Below are 17741 nucleotides of genomic sequence, written 5' to 3'. Positions count from 1 at the left end.
GGAGGCGGAGGAGAAGAAGAAGACTAAGCAGGACCGCCCCTCTCCGCCAAGCCGGCCGGCCGCGAAGCACACCGGGATGTGCCCCAGCCGCGGGGCAGCCTGGGAATCGTAGTCGCACCCCCCCTCCCGCCTCAGTATCGCCGGCACGGCTGTAAAACCGACCGCACCGGCGGAATAAACTAGGGCTGTCCCGACGCGCCCCCGAACTGCCTCCAGTGTCTGGAAATCGCGCTGTGTCAGTGGTGGCGGGGCCGGGCCGGGCCGGGCCGCCAGTGCGAGTTCCCCAGTAGCGGCCGGAGCGACCTGCTTGGGGACACGCACAGGGCAGGGCTAGGGCTGGCGTGCGCTTGTCGGTGAGGAGGAATCCAGCTGCTGTAGATAGCCAATGCGATGGTTGGCTCTCATAATTAAGAGATGAGCATTATGTGTATGTTAAGAGAAGTTTTATGGATGCATAATTATGTTATTTCGGTACGTTCTTCCCACAGTCCTCTGCCCTTTCCCCCGGTATTGTTACTAGTCAGTGCATTTAGGGGAGGGCAGGCTTGTTACTACGAGGCGCAGCATGGCAACACCTGATCTCCAATCAAGGTGTAAGAAAGTGATCGTCACCAATGGACGGCAGAGAAAGAGTTGACTGTCAAGACTTTGGAGGGGGCCAAGGATATAAAAAACAGAGTATCTATTTTGTAGCCGAGCACATGTCCGTTTGGGGACGTACTCTGAGCGCTGCAATTTTTCCTTATTCAGTCTCTTGTATTCTGTTAGGGTTTAGTAAACCTTTGAAATTTTAAAAGTGAGCGTCGTTTCTCACACAGCTGTGTCTGCACACGTGGCACTGGGCTCCTGCGAAGCGGCGCCGTGTTCGGGGCTTTGCGTAGCCACACGCCCGCTTGGCCGCTCGGCCTCACTGAAAACCGACCCAAACCCGAGCAACTGCGTTACAACCCCGTGCCAGCCGCGCTGCTGTTACAGTATCTTCCGAAGCAAACCCCAATCCTGTCCCGTGGCTACGGCAGGGTGGCTCTCAAAAGGAGTGCGGCGCCCAGAGCTCGGGAGAAACTTGTTCTGCCAGCACAGCCGCTGCCCGCTCACAGTGCACAGGGGAACGAGCGCCCGGCGGGACCAGCCGCAAGACGCATCCCGTGGAACTGAGTGCGTGGGGGCGATCTTCGGGGGCAGCCTCACGGTAGCCAGTGATCTCGCTATCCCGGAGGAGGAGTGAGAAAGGTTCCCCCGATACCCATACGCTCCTGGCTACCGCCCCAAGGGGATTTCGGTGCCTCCGCCTGGAGCTTCCCTGCCACGTCCTTCACGCTAACGCCAGGAGGGCGGGCTGGAGCCGGAGTCACGCACAGCCAGGTCTATCTTCTGTCGGGACCATGGAGGCCCGCGGCCCGGGTGACGGGAGCAGGGGGCTGGGCCGGGGCCCCGCTGCCTGCAGCGAACGATAGGGGGGGCACGAGTCGGCCCGGGCCACGCGGTGCCACCAGCCCGGAAGCCAGGGCCGCGCGCGGAGACTGACAGCTGCGTGCTCCAATCGCGCTCTGGTCGCAGCCAATCGCCGCGCGGGCCGCCGGGGGCGGGGCTGGGGGATGACGTCAGGCGGCGGCGCACGATTTCCGTCCCTTTCCTTTCCTGAGAGCGACGGCGGTGGAGCGCCATGAAGGCGTCGGGCACCGTGAGTACGGACCGGGGCGCGGCGGGCGCAGCCGGAACCGGGAGTGCGGTCGGGGTGGCAATCGGGAGGGCGGCGGTGGCGGGTTGTAGCTCGAGAGTGGCCCGTGCGTGCCCGAACGGCGCCGCCTGGCCCGTGGGGCGGCGAGCGGCCAACATGGCGGCGGCGCCGCTCCCGCCAGACGCGGACCCAGGTCGGCGTGCGGTACCGCGGGGAGATCCGCGGGGACATCGACCGCCCGGCGCAAGGGGCTCCTTCCCCTAATGGATTGAGCTCCTTTCGTCGCGTTGTTCATTTGCGGAGCCGCCTCAAAGGGTTCGGGGCGGGCGCGGCTGTGGCTCCGCGGCTCGCTCACTTCGCGGTCCGCCTGTTTTTCGTGTTCCTCCAGCTGCGGGAGTACAAGGTGGTGGGGCGCTGCTTGCCCACGCCGAAATGCACGACCCCTCCTCTGTATCGCATGCGGATCTTCGCTCCGAACCATGTCGTCGCCAAGTCCCGATTCTGGTACTTCGTCTCTCAGCTGAAGAAGATGAAGAAGTCTTCTGGAGAGATTGTGTACTGTGGACAGGTGAAAGATTAAAAACCTAAAAGCGTGGAAGGTTCTTACAGAATTCTAGCAGGTGTATGTGAAGGGATTTTACAGGAATCGCAGTTATGGAGTGAGAGGTTGCAATCCATTGTCTTTCAGTTTCTTTGAAAAGGAGTGACAAGCTTGGTTTTTGAAAGTAGTGGTATATGTCTTGTAAACAAAACACAAATTTACTTACTTCTTCAAAATTACGAGCCATGTGTTTGGTTCATTGTACAATATACCTTTTAAGAGACATTTGGACATTCATAACCCTGGGAAAGTAAATGTGTCTATGTTTACACTCTTCTGCTTTGATATTTCAACAACACTCTTCAGAGCTGAAATCTTGTATTTTTCTTTGAATCACTAAAGCTTTCTACTCTGAATTACAAAGACATATCCAGCTATCTTGGTAAGGGGAAAGAGAGCAAAGAGTTGTTTTTTGACAGTAAGACTTAAAACAGGGGTTTTGTTAGAGCTCTGAAATATTTATTCTTAAAATTGTATAATGGTAATAGTACATCATCTCTAATCACTTCCATGTTTTTGTGTAATTCCAGGTGTATGAGAAGTCCCCTCTGCGGGTAAAAAATTTTGGTATTTGGTTGCGCTATGATTCTCGTAGTGGAACCCACAACATGTACAGGGAGTACAGAGATTTGACCACTGCGGGTGCTGTCACTCAGTGCTGTAAGTATATGTAGCTGTTTGAGGTGTCACATAGTAGGAGCAGTATACAAGCGGAAGATTAAATCTCAAACTGGGCATAAAACATGCTGACTTAATCTATGGTAAAATAACTGAAACACTGGAAAATTAAAGGAGAGGGTTTCTAGCTATTCCATAGATATTTATCTATTATACATGCAGTAGGTGACTTGTTACCTCTCTTTATAGGGTTTTTCTGACTGGAAAGTACTCCCACTTCTTTTTGGTGTATCTTTTTACAATTCTAGTAATGAGTGTTGCTTTACAAACTGAGAATTTAATGACTTTTCAGGTGCTGTATTTCCTGCACTGTGATGTTTTAAGAAAATTGAATATATCTTCCCAAGTCTTGTGAAAAGAATATGTCAGAGATCATGGGGAGTATACTAGAATTTGTCCTTTATTGAGCAAGTAGAAAAAAAAAACACACAGGGAAAAAGCCTCTATTGTAACTCCAAGATCTCATCGCCTCATTTCATGGAGAAGTAATGGTTGTCCTGATTTCAGACTGTTTTGTGAAGTACTTGAGGGATAGACCATTAGTATAGCTGATGCTGTTGATACTTGACTCCAAAGTGTTATAAGTACTACAGATTGCACATAAAAACCCAAAGAATATTGTTCTTAATAATGATATTCTTGTCATGTGTGCAAATATTAAATGTATCTTGTCGCCTTTCAAAAGCTGAAGTGCTGTTGAAAGTGAAATTTAAGGTTCTACATTAACATACAATAATCTCTGTTAATGAACATACTGAAGGATTGCTTAAGAGACCCAGAAAACCTTTCATGATACAATGGCTAGTACTTTTATGTTCAAGAATAGTTGTGACAGGTAAGGTTTTAATAGGAGTGTTAGATCTTCATGGGAAACACAGTACTATTTCAACAGGCTTACTTTGTGGAGCTAGCTATGGGTGTGATTTGAGGCCAGTGATTTGCAGTGCTGAAGAGAGGAATTTTCCCATAGCCTAAGTACAGGTGCTTCTTCCTATTCAAAAAGCCTGATTATGTGGGATGAACATCAATTCATGGTTCTGTTGCTGGTCAATTTCAGTGAGTGTAAAGATATTCCCAGGTCCTACTTTTATTTGTACCTTCCTTTTGGAACAGAAAGTATTTTGAAGTTTGTGTGTGTTTCCAGTAATATTTCAGTGTTGATTCTGAATCACAGGATTTTTTTCTCTTGCAAGAGAGTTAGTAGTCCTAGATGTATTGTGTCCATGTGTACTTTCTTGAAACTGGAGAAGGGTAAGATGGCTCTTCCTGTTGTGGAGCTTATTTAAAGGAAGAATTTGCTGCTGCTTGTTGGTCTTGTGATACTTGTGCCATCACTTTACATAATAGAAACAGTGATGTCAATTACAGCTGGTCAGAAATTTTACAAGTTGCAGATACCACTATGAACAATTCTTGAACAAAGGGCTGTAAGATTCTTGAACTAAAAATGTCATAAAATTCCTTTTTTAATGAGTTCTGTTGTTCTAGACCGTGATATGGGAGCCCGTCATCGTGCCCGTGCTCACTCTATCCAGATCATGAAGGTTGAGGAGATTGCTGCCAGCAAGTGCCGCAGACCAGCAGTCAAGCAGTTCCATGTAAGTGAGCCAACACTGGCTGGTGGGTGCTGGTCCAGTGTTGGATTGGAAGAGGGGATCTCTCTTGTGTGGTACAGGTCTGCTTTGCAGCAGTTTGGTTCCTAGGGCAGGAACCAAACTTGGGTGCATATGTTCATGATTATGGTATATTATGATTAGAACTTCTGCTGCTACAAGTATTTGGAAGAAAGTCACAATAAAGCAAATGCATGGTACAGAAAACAGGCCTCTGACTGGCATTACTTTGAAAAAAAGAATGCAAAATTGATGAATTTAAGTCCTGTGAAGTATATCTTAATTTGTGGATAGATAACTTCTCTAAGCATAGTCACTGAATACAGCTTGGCTACTTATTCCAAACTATTTTATGTTGTTCATCTGATACCTCAATTAACATAGAAACATTTTTCTTGCAGGATTCTAAAATCAAGTTCCCGCTGCCACACAGAGTTCTGCGTCGCCAGCACAAACCACGCTTCACCACCAAGAGACCAAATACTTTCTATTAAATACAAGAACATGTTGTCAACTCTGTGTTGCAATAAAGGTCTATTTGGAAGCTTTCACTCCCATTGTCTTTTGGAGACTGTGTCCTGGTTATCTAGGAGTCCCCATTCCTACTCTTTTATTTTCTGTAAACTGCTGTCAGCCTACTATTCACAGCTGTGATTTCCTTGAACAGGTGAGTGTTTCAGGTGCTGACTTAAATTACTGAAATATCCCATCAATAAATTAAATCATAATAATCAACTTTCCAGGTCAGAGACATCTGTTGTCAAGCAGCTGTAAAATCCTGCATCCATTTTGTCCCTTTGGCACACTAAGGGAACAGTTGAGTTAAGGAAGAAGGCAGTTTCTGGTGCATGCAGAACTCAGACTTTGCTGTAAGAATGAAGACCTCATAACTTCAGTTAAGTGGCTTAAAATTTTAAGCACTTGAAGCCAAAATTCTAGTTCTAATTGGAACCTTTTCAGGGATGTTACACACCACTCTGAATAAGCTCAGGGATGTGTATGGAGGTACCTGTGCCTAGAAAAGAAAAGTGATGAAGCGCTTGGCAGATTTCTCCTTTTATATTAGACCAATGAATGAAAAGGATGACAATTTCTATACCCAAATCCTTAGGCTACTTTTTTCACAGTGAGAAGCTTGAAGACACTGTAGTTGAGGCTTATTTAAAAGGCTGCTTCATACCTAAAGGTAGTGCTTGCATCTGGTGCCCATTTTCAGTGATGGTGTTTCCTGCACAAGAGGCAGTCAGCTACTTAAATTAGTACGTGGGTCATACCAGTGTCAAAGAACTGATGCTGTGTCTTGTCCAGATGTCAGCTTGAAAACAGCTGCAGGTGCTGTTAGAGTGCAGGTAAATACTGTGCAGAGAAGAAACTGGGAAAGCGTCCTTTCTGGGTTGACTGGAGAGCTGCCACTCCATCTGGAGAGGTGCTGTCAGTGCAAGGGTGGGTAGTTGTTCTGCGAACTGGGACCAGTCAGTGTGGCCACAGAGAGCTCCCCTTCGGTGGCCTGGGCCCGTGGCTCAGCCTTGTGCTCATCTCCTGCACAGGGAATCAGTTCAGGCAGCTCGTCTGTCTGAAACATGAACTGAAGAAAATGGGATTAATGTGGGCAGTCCACAATCTCCCCAGTCGCAAGGGAGGGAGAAACTGTAAAGCCAAAGTAGCTGGAGGGTCCTGTGGGAGTAAGGGCCTCAGAAGGCCCTTGAGGTATAGCAGGTTTTTAGCTGAAGGTGCGGTTTAGCAGGAACGTGGGTTTCGCGTTCCGCGTACAGCATGAAGCGCAGGGAGGCAGGGCGGGGGCGCGCGGCCAGCAGGGGCTCGCGCACGGGCACGCGCGGCCCGGCGCTCCCGCGCGCTGCTGCTGCCCCGCCCGCTGGCCGCGCGAGCCCCAGCCCGTCACGTGGCCCCGAGCCGGCCGCTCCCCCTCCGCCGGTCACGTGTTCCCTCGCGCGGGCGGGCGGGCGCCGGACCCGGAAGTGGCGGCCGCTGCGGAGGCGCCGGGCGGGATGGGGGAGTCGATCCCGCTGGGAGCGCCGGTGCCGGTGGAGCAGGCCGTGCTGGAGACCTTCTTCTCCCACTTGGGCATCTTCTCCTACGACAAGGCCAAGGACAATGTGGAGAAGGAGCGGGAGGCCAACAAGAGCGCGGGGTCCAGCTGGCTGGCGCTGCTGGCCGGGCTGGCGCACCTGGCGGCGGCCGAGAAGGCCTATCACAGCATGACCTTCCTGGGACAGAAGCTAGGTACCGCTCCGGGGAGGGAGGGACCGGCTCCCGCAGCCCGGGCCCCGCCCGCCTCAGCCTGGGGGTCTGCCCCGCTCTGGGCTCCGCGGGCGCGGAGCGGGCGGCCGGGAGCTCACCTGGCAGGCGGCGTTGGCACGGTGCTGGGACCCGCGGTCCCTGGGGGCCCTGCCCCGGCGGGTCGGTGCGTGTGCGTCTGAAAGACAAGGGCTGGCTTAGTGAGGGTGTCCGTGCGCCCGCTGGGAAATCGCCCGCTGAGAAACCTTTAGTGCTACCATTAAGGAATGGAGGAGAGGACGGGTGCTGTGCAGGTGGCACGCTGGCTGTGTGCCAGTCGATGCATCTCTTCGCTGGCCGGCAGGGTACCTAACCGCCCTTCCCAAGAATTTGCTAGAGGTGTTTCTGTGTTGAGATGCTCTGGCTGAGATGACCTTACTGGGGTGACCAAAGCGTTAAAGCTTTTTCACCTTGTATTAGAGGTGTATATGTGCAAGTACTCGGGGCTGGAGATAGCATCCCGGAAGTTGTCACCCTTGCAGATACTGCAGGATCTCAGGAATCTTTGGCCATGATAGCAGCTGCTTCGTGTTTTATCAGTACATGAATAGAAAAATTTCAAACTGGCACAGGATGAGCTTTCATGATGCTACCCTCTGGGCAAAGCTGCTTATTTTCTTTTTGAAGTGCAGATGGGTATGGAAAATGTATCAAAGGATATGAGTCTGATGTATAGCACATTAAATCATCAAGAAGATTCAACTGTGTTATTTAAGTGATGACTTGGAACTGTTATAAGATCTTTACATCCAAAACTCTATCTATAAGGCTGACTTTAAAGAAAAGATAAAGGATATCCTTCCTGCTTGCAGAAAGGATAAAGGAGACAACAGAAGGGGCAAAGTTTTGTTTATTTATTTGCTTCATGAACAACTGAAATAGATGAATTTTCCTCCTGCCCGTGGCTGGGGGGGCTACTCCTGTGTTAAAATTGGAGCTGTTTCACTGATAGCCAATTCTCTACCTTTCTATCTCAAATGTTAGTGGTCACCTTGAACATTATGTGTGTAAAAGGAATGTGGAAAGAGCTATCCAGCAGTACAAAATTTATTAGCGGTTTCAAAGAGGCACCTAAATTTGGAATCTTTAAAAGATTCAGACTCAGTCTCTGTGGTCTTTGCTCTGCTGCAGCTGTTGACTGCAAGAATGGCACACTAGGTCTTCTGTAAATAGAAACTATGAAATAAGGCTAGTACGTTTGTACACTCTTTTTGTAATGTCAAAGTTAAATATCTTTTACTTTGACCCTTTACTCCTCTCTTCTTTTCTTTTTTAAATTCCTCATAGTGTTCAGCAGGTAGAAAGGAGCACAGATGACTTCTTGTTCTCCCTTCTGCCCTCCAAGTTTTAGTTATGGATTAACCTGCACTGTGGTCTCACTGGGATAAAGTGTGATTATTTTCCTTCTGAATTCTGGTTTATATTTAGATTGTATAGGGACTAGAAACATTTGATTTGTACAGACAGATGTCACATGGTTCCCATGCTTCATGAATTTGAGTGCTTCATGATTGAAGAGGAATTGTAGAGGGAATTCTCTGGAAAACATCTAGAGTTATTAATAGGAGTGGAGGCTATTAAAATTTGATCAGTCAAGTCACTATGACTTAATTCTTCTGACTTCCACAGATAACAGGATTTCGAGGTTATGTATCATAGTAGCAAATTTAACTGAACCCTGGGTTTCTTAAAAGTCATGTCATAACTGAGGCAGCTGTGAAGGAGTTACTGTTTTGCAGCTGCTATTGACTACTGAGACATGAAGTGGGGCAAGTGTAGCTTGCATGAAATTACATAAAGTGCTTCTAAGCATATGCTCTGTAATTCAGTTATGTGCAGATTAAAATACTGAATTTTGTTTCTTTGTTAAAAGAAGTACTGTAATTAAATGATACAAACAACTAGATATATAATTACAAGAATTTTCCAGTGTTGCTGTCTATCTTTGCTGTCCCTGGATTTTGGTAATACCTCCATATTTATCTGAACAGGTGGTCAGTCATTCTTCAGCCGAAAGGACTCCATCCGAACCATCTACACATCTCTGCATAATGAGCTGAAGAAGGTGGTGGCGACGGGTCACAATGCACTAGGAGGAACAGCTCCTCACTTGGAAGAGCTGCTTTCTCACCTGTCTGAACAGCTCTGTTTTTTTGTTCAGGCTCGGATGGAAATTGCTGACTTCTATGAAAAAATGTACACGCTCAGCACCCAAAAGTTCATTAACTCTGAGGAACTGGTAAACATTTTGGAATCCATCTTAAAGAAATACAGTTCAAGGTCAGTGCTTCTTTGCTGGCAGTACTTACTCAGACACGTGATCTGTAATACCTGATATTGAAGTTCAAAGCAAACCTAAAGACTTTGCTGTCCTTTGACTGCTGAACAGCACAGTCCATTCACAAATTCATGTATGAAGTCTGTGTTGGCTAGCAGCATCAGATGGATGAAGTTTCTTCCAAAGAAGAAAAATAACAAAGGGATTCTGCTCATGGTGTACTAGGAGCCTCCCTCCCTATGCCGTAAATAATGCTCAGCATGTTCATTTTCAGGAGAGAAGAAGAGTGATTTTCCTTTTATGAGATGCAAGGCTTCTTAAACTTTTTTCTTTGGTAGAGGAGAGGAAACAAGCCTTAATTTCGTATGGGGTTCAGTAAAGACAACATGAATAAAGCACATACTTTTGTGGCAATCTTACTTTTTAAGAATATATGTCTGCTGAGATCTAAAAGCTTCACCACAACTATCTGGCCTAGCTGGCAGGGCTTTATGGTGCTTTGTTACTTTTTTCCAGAGGTCTTGGAGCCAGTAGGAGCACCTCTGAGACTTTGGTCCTTGCCACTATGGTTTCTTGAAGTTAAGATTTAATAGTTCCTGTTACAAAAATCCTGGGATGTTTCTAAATGAGGGTAGGTTGGGTATTTCACATCTAACTTATGTGCCTTGAAAGTGATGGCAGTTTAAAAGAGAATTTTTGAATGCTTCTCAACACAGTCAAATTCTGTCTCTTCATTTTAAACCAAAACAGGTAGCCATTGTAAGAAGTTAACTGTCAGATATGGTTGAATTTCTTTAAATAGTTGTTAGTGAAATAGTGTCTAAGAAGACTTTTGGGGAGAATATTTATAGGTCTTACTTTTTTCAGTTGTGATTTTTACAATGTTCACGTAGGAAAAATGAAAATAATTCAGTGCTGCTTTCTGATATTCCAAATTGAAGCACTGCAGCTGATTCCCTTATTTTTTAGGGATACCTTTGGCAAGTTGCTATGTAATTTTGCAATTTGAAAATCAAAACTAGTCTATATGATCTTAGTAGTGATGTTTTTCAATTCTTGGCTTGTGATCACTTAAAATATCAGGGCTGTTAGTCCAATAAAAACCTGAAACTTAGATATATTTTCCTTGGTGTGATAAACTTTCAGGAGTAAAGAGAAGTAAGTTTAGGGTTAGGGGTGGTTTTGTTGTTGGCATTTTGTTTGTTTGTTTGTTTTTTGAAAATTTTATTTCTCTTGTACACTAACAACTGCCATCTGTTCTAGCATGTGCTGAATCAACAGCACTGTTAAAAATCTGAGAACCAAAATTCTTACTTTGATAAAGAGATTGGAGACTATACATGCATATGACATGTTTTACTGTGCTATTTAAATAAATTTCACAGGTACATTTGTACTTCTAAGGTATTATCTGTTATATATGTTTATTTAATATGTATTATATAACTATAGATATCATAACATCTAAAAAAAAAGTAACGTCTCCCTGGAAGAAATACTGATGATCTCGCTTTGGGTTAACAAGCAGTCTTTAAGATGGAGAGAATCTAAGATGCTGTCAGAGTTAATTCAGTAGCTGCACTGTGCTCCTCCCCAGTGACATGCAGAATATTTTTGAAAAAAGTGGGTATAGTGATATATTCCTTTAGTCCTTCCTTTTAGTTTCTTTGTATCTCAAATCAGTTTTTCAGGTGTGTTATGTTGATATGTCCTGGCTGCTAGGCTTTTCTGCTTTACAGGTGAAAGATCAAATAAACTCATCCTTACCCAGCCTCTTCCCTCTGTCAATATATTCCCCACTTGCAGCTGAGGATGTGTGCCATTATTTCAGCCAGCTGTGCTAAGGCCAGACAGGACATTTGTTTTTAGATAGGTTCTGGCCTTGGTTTCTTTCCTTTATGTGTGAAAGTAGCTGGGCAGATAACATAGAGGAAATAACTGGTAGCTGGTAAAGGAACAGCAGAATTTACAAATTGACAGTTAACAAGACATTTTGTTTGTATCTGAAATATAATTAATTCCTGAACAGTTTAAAGCTGTTTTGTTACTATTTTATTACTAGTTATTGCTGACTTGTGCATGGCCACTACTTGGCATTTTTCTTTCCATTTTTCTCTAGAATACATCTGGAGAACTAACTTCTCCTGAAGTTTTTAACTGTTGATTTGGATGGGATCTTAAGTAATTAAAGCAGCATCAGAAGCAAGATCCTTTAAAAGCTTAGTATAAAATGAATAAGTAACTATAACACCTATTTGGATGTAATAATTTTTGAATGTTTAATATTTTTTATCTAGTCAGCATTATGTAATACGTACATGAATATGTGGTCTCTGGAAGGAAATAAAAAGAAAATGTGGCTTTCTCACAGTCTGCAAAACAAAACTAGCATCCCTCTGCTTTCAGGAATGATTAGGAGGAAAAAAATCGAATTTTCAATGTGTTCCTATGATTTTTACACTCTGGCTTATGAAATATTGCAAAAACTTGTCTTACATGATACTGAGCTCAGTTGGATGCTTCTATGTTATAAAACTCAATTACAGCAGTAATACTTAGTGCATAACTCATCCGTTTTCTCTGTAACCATGCCAAGCTTCTCATCTGTAGCTGAGGTGTGTATTTTTTGATTAAAACAGTTTAGCAAATCCTGCTAGACAGTGCAACATCAGGGAAGCTGTGAAGCAAAGTAGAAGTGGGAAGCTGTACATCAGAATGTTAATCCAGGAGACTTTGGCAGTGCTGCCTTAATAAGGATTTTTAAATTGATTTTAAAATGGAAGAAAACTTTCTTGATCTGACTGCAAATGTATTTAAATCACTGTGCTGTGTGTCATTTGATGGGACTGCAGCAAATAATGCTTTTTGTACCCTCTTAAAATACAGAGCAACAAAACTGTTTTTCTGGTGAATACCAAAACCATTGGAGAGATTTAATGTTACCTGTTGGAAATTATTTTTTGTTGACTCTTGTTTAAGCTCTTGTTTGTTCAAAGGAATGTAAATGTCCTCTGGACTTCTCAGCCCACCAAAGTGGCCAGTAAACACTGGATCTCTCCTCTAGCAGGTTGGCCTGGGGGTTGCTGACATGTGCTGTGTGCAGAAGGTGCCTGATCACCCAGCCAGTCTGGGTTGCCCAACGTGGTGCATCAGCTGGTTTATGATATTCTTAATTTCATTTTCTTCAAATAAATTTGGACTTGCATCTTAATAACAAATCCTTGCAAGATACAAATTTTGACTTCCAAAAAAAAAATGAGATGCTTACAGATCAGTGATAAAATAGTCAGACATTTCTCACAAGCCACAGGAAAGGTGGTGGAGAAGGGATAAAAAGCCTGACATTTTCATTCTCTCTTCTGGTCTACAACAAAATGAAGTGTTTTGATCTTGAACCAACTATTTCCAAAACAGGTTGTATTTGTTGTGTCCTAGAAGCTGACAGAAATAATGGCATTGCTTTAGTATTAAAAGTTGGAAAAATTCTGTATTAACTTTATTGTTTTAAACCAAGAACAAGACCCAAGATATTTTTCTGAAGGAGAAGATAAATCTGTCTTTACTTAAATGGAGACCTCATCAAGTCATGTCTTTGAACTGTTCATTGTTCTTTATTAGACTCCTCTTTGAATCCTAAATGCCAGTGGGGGAACACATTTACTAAAAAGGCCACTTCTTTCTAAATTTATATATTTTACATATAGTTTTTCACTGTTTCAATTAAGTATGTTATTGCTGATGTTATAATTTGCAAATAATTTGAGTATTGTGGGAAGAGAGGTAGAAAATACTGCATCTGTATTTTTTCTAAATGTCAGGGGGAAAAGTGAGAAGAGAAGGAGTTAATTATGGTTCAAAAAAGCAAAACCATACTCAGCTTGGCTTCCTCATAGCTTCCTTATGTGAACAACAGGTCTATAACATAATTCCTTTGATTTAACTTAATGTCTTACTGCTGCTCCAGAACCATCAAGACATATATTACCGTCAGAAGAGATTTTTAATTGGGACAAGATCATCTGAATTTAAAAAGAAATGGTGTTATAGTAGTTCATAGATTAAGATAAACTGTGCTTGTTGAACTGATGAAATACAACTCCCTCACTTTGATAGAGGAATGTCTGACAGGTGTTCTTTTTGTCAGATGTGAAGCGCTGTTTGTTTGTGGAAATATTTATCCTAATTATGTAAAAAGAACCTTTCTTTAAATTAAGAATATCTTTTTTGATTTACACTTTGCTCTGCTTTGATGTTTGATCTTTTGTCTGTTAACTGGCAAATACTGTCTGATCATTTCACCATTGTGTACAGCAGTTCTCATGTCTTGACTAATGTTATGTTTTCTAGATTTCATCATCCAATCCTCAGTCCTCTTGAAAGCAGTTTCCAGCTGGAGGTAGATGTGCTTGCGCACCTCTTAAAGGCTCAGGCTCAGATCTCAGAGTGGAAGTTCCTTCCATCCCTGGTCAACTTGCACAGTGCTCACACAAAGCTACAAACTTGGGGCCAAATTTTTGAGAAACAGCGGGAGACCAAGAAGCACTTGTTTGGAGGGCAGTCTCAGAAGGCTGTGCAACCTCCACACCTCTTCCTCTGGCTGATGAAGCTCAAAAACATTCTCCTTGCCAAGTTTAGCTTTTACTTTCATGAGGCCCTTAGTCGACAGACAACAGCATCTGAAATGAAAACTTTGACTGCCAAAACAAATCCTGATTACTTTGGGAAAATTTCCAGCTTCATCCGGAAGTATGATGCTGTCAATGTTTCCTTAATTTTTGACAATCGTGGATCAGAGAGTTTTCAGGGACATGGTTATCATCATCCCCATTCATACAGGGAAGCCCCCAAAGGAGTGGATCAGTATCCTGCAGTGGTGTCTCTGCCCAGTGACAGGCCTGTTATGCACTGGCCCAATGTCATCATGATTATGACTGATAGAACCTCTGACCTCAACAGTTTGGAGAAGGTTGTTCACTTCTACGATGACAAAGTCCAAAGCACCTACTTTCTGACTCGCCCCGAGCCTCACTTTACCATTGTAGTTATTTTTGAGTCCAAGAAGTCAGAAAGGGACTATCATTTTATTTCCTTTCTCAATGAAATTTCACATTCCCTTAAGAACTCCAAAGCTTTTGCAAGCTTGAAACCTGGATCCAAAGGGTGAAGTGCAAACTGCTTAAAAGTTGTCAAGGCGCTATGTTAGCCTTGAGGGAGCTGTAGCTTTCAAAGTTACATAAATTTGTGATTCTCAGAGTCTAATTGAAAAGGAACCATTTTTTTAAATGTTATAAGTTTGGTTTTTTTTTTAACCTAACAGACACTTGAAGAAAAGTATTTTTGGGCAGTACTCAGTGGGGCAACTTAATTGTGGGGTGGTAAAGGGCCACCGTGGGGTTTTTTTGGTGTGGTTTTCAATTTCCAGTATGATTTATTTTTTTAGTCCACAGTTTTGTTGCCTGTATCTGAAAGGAATATATGCACTTTATCATAGCCTGATAATTGACTGTCTTCTACAGAGTTTATTGAAAATGTGGTAAGGATGGAAGATACTGTCTTTTCAGAAAGCTGCATTGCCTGACAGAAATGATTTCTGGGAACTAAACACTGATGCAAGGGAATATTAAAAAAAAAGTGAACCTGCAAAGACACATTTTAAATAAAAAGATGAGAATCAGAAAAGCCACTATTGATAATTATAATTTAGTTTGCAAATTGTTTAAAATGATAATTGAGGTCTCTGACACTCTGTTTAGCACTGGTAATCTGCTCTGAAGGCCCTGTGTCATAAAGCTTGGTCACTGCTCCAGGAATTGGGCTGGGGCAAGAAAAGCTGCAGCATGGCCTGGAAGGCTAGTGTTCTCTGGAGTGCTGCTGAGTCTTGGCTCAGGCTAACTGAAGCAAACAAGCTGAATTTGAGCAGGTGTTCTAGAAGGAGCAGCTCCATGGGAAAAGCACCAAGGCTCTTTTCAATTTGTGCTTTTTGTCTGGCTAACTTTAAAAAGGAAAAAAAAGGTGGTAGAAAATGCCCTTTCTAAATGATTTATTGTCTAATATGCTGTTAGTATCAACCTGGATTTGTTTTCAGATTTTATAACTATTTTTTCTCTCTGTTCAGTTTTAAATAATTACATAATTAAGCCAAAACACTTTGGGGATTTGGATTTAAATATATAGCCTATGCAGTATGTTTACCTCATTCTTTCACCATTTCTAGGCTGCAGGGTTGGAATAAGTATGTTTTCTAATTACCCTGAAAGTGCTTTAATTTGGAAATGAGGGTTTCCAAATACAATAAAGGGGTCAATTTGGCTGTGCCTCTAGCCTTACATTGCAGGATTCTTCTGACTGTTAGCTATGCAGTTGTGCACGCACTTTGACAGGGGTTCAGGAGAACTGATGTATATATAAGTGTAGTAAAGTAAGGTCATTAGTTGACACTGTGTAATGTATAATAGCATCACCAGGTTGGTTTTAAAAGGGAGTTTAAGTCAAAATGTTGGTTTCTGTTAAGATTCAACTATAAAAGATACTTTTGCTAATGTGTCTTTTAATGATTCCCTTTCTCTTCCACAGAAGGTTGTGGTAACTTGTCTTGCCTCTCTGCAAATGCTGACGTTTTACAATCACATAAGCATGTTCTGTTCTTGAAATACAAGCTCTGACTTTCCACTCTGTGCCCAATGGAACCTTCCATGCTTTGCTCTAACTGTGTGTAGCCTGTTTTGAATATCTGTGGTACTGCCTTTTACCTGAAGTCTTGGTCTGTCTGCAGCACCCCTTGAAAAAGCTCTACTCTTTGCCACTAGCAAATAACGGGGTTACAAAAATACCAGCAGTTGGAGGACACCTGTTTTTTGTAAGAGTGTTACCCTTTGCAGCTTGAATTACATTTTAACAGGACAAAGTTGCAAATTACAGTACTCAGAGAGTTTGAGTGCTTCCCTCTGTGGGACCTTCCCTCTGTGGGACAGTGACCTTGTAATAACTTGTGGTTTTGACTTCCTCAGCCTGAATAACACAAAAGAAACTGTCACCAGAACTGATTCCCAGTCTTCATCAGTGTAAATAAAGTGTTGTACCAAATCTGTCTGCCTGTACAGTACTTCCCTGTCATAGTATCTGTGGGAAAGGGGAGAGAAGACTGGAGGAAGAAACTCTGTGTGGTACAGACACGTTCATTTCTGAGTTGGAAGAGGTGGAAGGGAAATCTGCTGCCCTTTGAAGCAGACTAGTAGCTTTTACCACTTGCTGAAATGTCTAGAGGCTGTTCCCAGTGGTTTTTATGGGGAGAGGAAAAGGGGATGACTGTTCAGCAGACTTGGTAGCTCACATCACACTCCTGTCGTTCTTGGCAAAGGGTGTCTCAGAAGGGAAGGCATGCTGGATGATGTTTTTGTGCAGGTGGTTTGCTGCAGTTTTTTCTGTCAGAGGATCTTGGGGAAGCAATCGCAGGAACCTTGTGACTTGTGGGTAAGAATTTCTGAATATTTCAGTTGATGAAGAACCAAAGGGAACCATAGCCGTTACTCTTGTGTGTGAAGGGAGGGAATGGGAGAGGTTTGCAGGCAAAGGGTAGAAAGAATTGGGTACTGGAGAGACTTGTGGGGCTGTCTCTGAGTCCTGTCCCTGTGGCTCTCTTTGCAAGATCTCAGCCTTAAATTAATATAACATGGGGAGTAGAAAACTCAGGCCATAGGAAGTGGCTTGGACGAAGACAGGAGAAGGTGAAGAGAGGTGACAAATATCAATATGAACGGTGCTGCAGAGTTGAGGTGTGCTGTGACCAAAACCAAAGTGTGGGGAGTGTGAGCATGTGGAATAAATGAATATTTATAGATTTGTCAGATCTGTGAATGCTTACAGCACAGCTGTTATTTGATGCTTTATGGAGTTTATATTTTAGATTACTAATGAGGTGATGGGGAAACTGCATTAGGTTCAAACTGGAAGACTAGATATGTGTAAGAAATTCTTTGCTACCAGCATGGTGAGACATTGGAACAGGCTGTCCAGAGAAGCTGTGGGTGCCCCGTCCCTGGCCAGGTTGGATAGGGCTTGGAGCAACCTGGTCTAGTGGAATGTGTCTCCAGCCATGGCAGGGGCTTGAATGCAGATGGTCTTTAAGACCCCTGTGAGCTCCAACCATTCTGTGATTCTGAATCTGTGTTGTAAAACTGGCTAGGCCAGAAATGAAAACCTGCAGAATTAAGCAAGGGGGGGAACATATCTGTGGAGTAAGTAAAGGTGACCAGAAACTCAGTAGCTGGAAAAAAATGAATTCATTACGAACTCCAATACTGGAAAGATTGATTAGTGTCTTTACTGTAAGAACTGGAAAGCAAATAAGACTTTTGCTGAACTGGGTGATAGCCTATCTGCCAGCTTTTCCTCTACAACAATTTAGCTAAGATTAAATGTGCTAATGTACTTTGAAAGCCATGTATAAATGACTGCTGTAAATGCAAGATGTGAAGATATTTATGATAGCATACTGAAAGACATTGCTTCCAGACATATTTAAACCTTTTTAAAACAGGTACTGAGATTTGATATTCCCAGTGCCATTCAGATTGCTTAGAATAGCAGTGTTAAAGCTTA

The 17741-nt window shown here is 43.5% G+C and overlaps 2 protein-coding genes across 2 annotated transcripts; both read left to right on the top strand.

Moving 5' to 3' along the window:
* The first annotated feature begins 1599 nt into the window (after window positions 1-1599).
* Window positions 1600-5121, top strand: RPL18A (ribosomal protein L18a). The gene is made up of 5 exons (XM_084206923.1): window positions 1600-1681; window positions 2067-2246; window positions 2810-2939; window positions 4446-4555; window positions 4972-5121. Exons 1-5 carry the CDS (start codon window positions 1664-1666, stop codon window positions 5062-5064), a joined length of 531 nt encoding a protein of 176 aa, XP_084063049.1. The 5' UTR covers window positions 1600-1663; the 3' UTR covers window positions 5065-5121.
* A 1426-nt stretch (window positions 5122-6547) lies between these two features.
* Window positions 6548-16187, top strand: KICS2 (KICSTOR subunit 2). Its single transcript, XM_084205636.1, has 3 exons — window positions 6548-6811; window positions 8857-9145; window positions 13491-16187. Exons 1-3 carry the CDS (start codon window positions 6577-6579, stop codon window positions 14305-14307), a joined length of 1341 nt encoding a protein of 446 aa, XP_084061762.1. The 5' UTR covers window positions 6548-6576; the 3' UTR covers window positions 14308-16187.
* The last annotated feature ends 1554 nt before the right edge of the window (window positions 16188-17741 follow it).

Source organism: Fringilla coelebs (assembly GCF_963513975.1).
Source record: "Fringilla coelebs genome assembly, chromosome: 5".
In the NCBI taxonomy this organism is placed as follows: domain Eukaryota; kingdom Metazoa; phylum Chordata; class Aves; order Passeriformes; family Fringillidae; genus Fringilla; species Fringilla coelebs.
This window is presented reverse-complemented; position numbering and strand designations above follow the sequence as displayed.